General features: G+C 65.1%; 1 protein-coding gene across 1 annotated transcript in view; it reads right to left on the bottom strand.

Moving 5' to 3' along the window:
• Window positions 1-889: 889 nt before the first annotated feature.
• LOC106898117 (serine/threonine-protein kinase WNK3-like) overlaps window positions 890-3,000 on the bottom strand; it is a 7,636-nt gene continuing 5,525 nt past the window's right edge. Inside the window, exons 8-10 of the mRNA XM_014959207.1 lie at window positions 2,375-2,384; window positions 1,532-1,710; window positions 890-895 (exon numbers count right to left, since the gene is read on the bottom strand). Of these exons, the coding sequence (XP_014814693.1) occupies window positions 890-895; window positions 1,532-1,710; window positions 2,375-2,384 (195 nt within the window). The remainder of the gene's footprint in view (window positions 896-1,531; window positions 1,711-2,374; window positions 2,385-3,000) is intronic.

The raw sequence follows: 3,000 nt of genomic DNA, 5'->3' as shown, positions 1-3,000 counted from the left end.
GGGGAGGGGGCTTCAGAGGGGGGTGGTGGCATCCCTGGGGGTGGTGGCATCCCCAGGGTTGGTGGCATCTCAGATGATGGTGGTGGTGGCATCCCAGGTGGTGGCACTCCAGAGGTTGGTGGCATCTCAGATGGTTGGGGCATCCCAGGTGGTGGCACTCCAAAGGCTGGTGGCATCCCAGATGGTGGTGGCATCCCAGGTGGTGGCACTCCAGAGGTTGGTGGCATCTCAGATGGTTGGGGCATCCCAGGTGGTGGCACTCCAAAGGCTGGTGGCATCTCAGATGGTTGGGGCATCCCAGGTGGTGGCACTCCAAAGGCTGGTGGCATCTCAGATGGTTGGGGCATCCCAGGTGGTGGCACTCCAAAGGCTGGTGGCATCTCAGATGGTTGGGGCATCCCAGGTGGTGGCACTCCAAAGGCTGGTGGCATCTCAGATGGTTGGGGCATCCCAGGTGGTGGCACTCCAAAGGCTGGTGGCATCCCAGGTGGTGCCACCCCTGAGGGTGGTGGCACTCCAAAGGCTGGTGGCATCTCAGATGGTTGGGGCATCCCAGGTGGTGGCACCCCCGAGGGTGGTGGCATCCCCGTGGTTGGTGGCATCCCTTGAGCTGGTGGCATCTCAGATGGTGGTGGCATCCCTGGGACCTGTGGCATCCCCATGATTGGTGGTACCCCCGGAGCTGGTGGTGGCATCCCAAATGGTGGTGGCATCCCAGGTGGTGGCACCCCTTGAGCTGATGGCATCCCCGTGGCTGGTGGCATCTCAGATGGTGGTGGTGGCATCCCTTGGGTCGGTGGCATTGCAGATGGTGGTGGTGGTGGCATCCCCACAGCTGGTGGCATCCCTGGAGCCGGTGGTGGTGGCATCCCTTGGGCTGGTGGCATCCCTACACCTGGTGGCATCCCCATGGGCGGTGGCATCCCTGGAGCTGGTGGCATCCCAGAGAGTGGTGGCATCCCGGATGGAGGTGGCATCCCCATGGTTGGTGGCATCCCCGGAGCTGGTGGCAGCACGGTGGGCACCAGTTGTGGTGGCAACCCAGGAGCTGGTGACATCCCTGGGGCCAGTGGCATCCCCTGGGCTGGTGGCATCCCTGGAGCTGGTGCCATCCCAGTTGGTGGTGGCATCCCCAGGGCTGGTGGCATCCCAGCTGGTGCTGGCATTCCTGGAGCCAGTGGCATCCCTGAGCCTGGTGGCACTCCTGGAGCTGCTGGTGGCATCCCAGTTGGTGGTGGCATCCCAGCTGGTGGCATCCCGGTTGGTGGTGGCATCCCTGGAGCTGGTGACATCCCTGGTCCTGGTGGCATCCCAGCTGGTGGCATCCCAGTTGGTGGTGGCATCCCAGCTGGTGGCACCCCTGGTCCTGGTGGCATCCCAGCTGATGACATCCCAGCTGGTGGCATCCCAGTTGGTGGCAACCCTGGTCCTGGTGGCATCCCTGGTCCCGGTGGCACTCCTGGAGCTGGTGGCACCCCTGGAGCTGGTGGCATCCCAGTTGGTGGCATCCCTGGTCCTGGTGGCATCCCACATTTGGGGGGGGTTGGTGGCGGAGGAGCTGCTGCCGGACGTGTTGATCCACCTCCGTGTCCTCGTTTTCGGGTGGGGCCCGACCTTCTGCTTGTTTCTTCTCCCGCGTCTTCTTCACCAACGTCAACCGGTCCCGGATGGATTTGGCCACCGCTTTGGAGTCGCTCTCGTGGAAGAAGCCTGGTGGCATCCCAGCTGGTGGCATCCCAGTCGGTGGTGGCACCCCTGGAGCTGGCGGCATCCCAGCTGGTGGCATCCCAGTTGGTGGTGGCACCCCAGATGGTGGCATCCCTGGAGCTGGTGGCATCCCAGTTGGTGGTGGCATCCCTGGTCCTGGTGGCATCCCAGCTGATGACATCCCAGCTGGTGGCACCCCTGGTCCTGGTGGCATCCCTAGTCCTGGTGGCATCCCAGGTGGTGCCATCCCAGTTGGTGGTGGCACCCCTGAAGCTGGTGGCATCCCAGCTGGTGGCACCACTGGTCCTGGTGGCATCCCAGTTGGTGGCATCCCAGTTGGTGGTGGCATCCCTGGTCCTGATGGCATCCCAGCTGGTGTCATCCCGGTTGGTGGTGGCATCCCTGGAGCTGGTGGCATCCCAGCTGGTGGCACCCCTGGTCCTGGTGGCATCCCTGGTCCTGGTGGCATCCCAGCTGATGACATCCCAGTTGGTGGTGGTACCACTGGAGCTGGTGGCATCCCAGTTGGTGGCACCCCTGGTCCCGGTGGCATCCCAGCTGGTGGCACCCCTGGTCCTGGTGGCATCCCAGTTGGTGGTGGCATCCCAGCTGCTGGCACCGCTGGTCCTGGTGGCATCCCAGTTGGTGGCATTCTCGTGGAAGAAGCCGGATTTCACCTGGGGGGGGGGGAGAAAAGGGGGGGGAAGAAAATGGGGCGTCCGTGGGGAGCAAGAGGTAGGGAAGGTGGAGAACTTGACTTTGGAAGGGGTCAAGGTCAATTTGAGGGACCAACGGCTGGTGGCATCCCAGTTGGTGGTGGCACCCCTGGTCCTGGTGGCACCCCCAGAGCTGGTGGCACCCCCAGTGCCACTCCAGACCCAGCAGGTGCCACCACCGGTCCCGGTGCCCCCGGAGCCGGCTGTAGCCGTGCCACCCCCACCGATGACGTCACCCCCCCCTCCCCGTCCCCGACGGGTGGCTCCGTCACCCCCGCGGTGGTGGCACCTCCGCCGACGTCCACCGCTGTCCCCTCCGCCCCGTAGGTCACCTGTTGGGCAAGACGTTGGGGTGAGGACATTGTCCCCCCCTTTGTCCCCAACCCTCCCCGGTGCCACCAGGACTCACCTGTTGGCCACGAGGGGGGGACACCCCATCTTGGGGGGGTCCTGGTGCCCCTCCTTGGTACCCCCCGAGGAGCTCGGGTGCCCCGGTGCCACCCCGGGTGACATCGGAGATGGCCCCGTTCTCCCCCAGCCCATCGGATTGAGCAGGAGGGAGGAATTTTGGGGGGCC

The sequence above is a fragment of the Calidris pugnax genome, unplaced genomic scaffold (assembly GCF_001431845.1).
Source record: "Calidris pugnax isolate Ruff unplaced genomic scaffold, ASM143184v1 scaffold447, whole genome shotgun sequence".
Classification (NCBI taxonomy): Eukaryota; Metazoa; Chordata; class Aves; order Charadriiformes; family Scolopacidae; genus Calidris; species Calidris pugnax.
The sequence above is the reverse complement of the archived record's forward strand: the minus strand, read 5'-3'. Positions and strand labels throughout refer to the sequence as shown.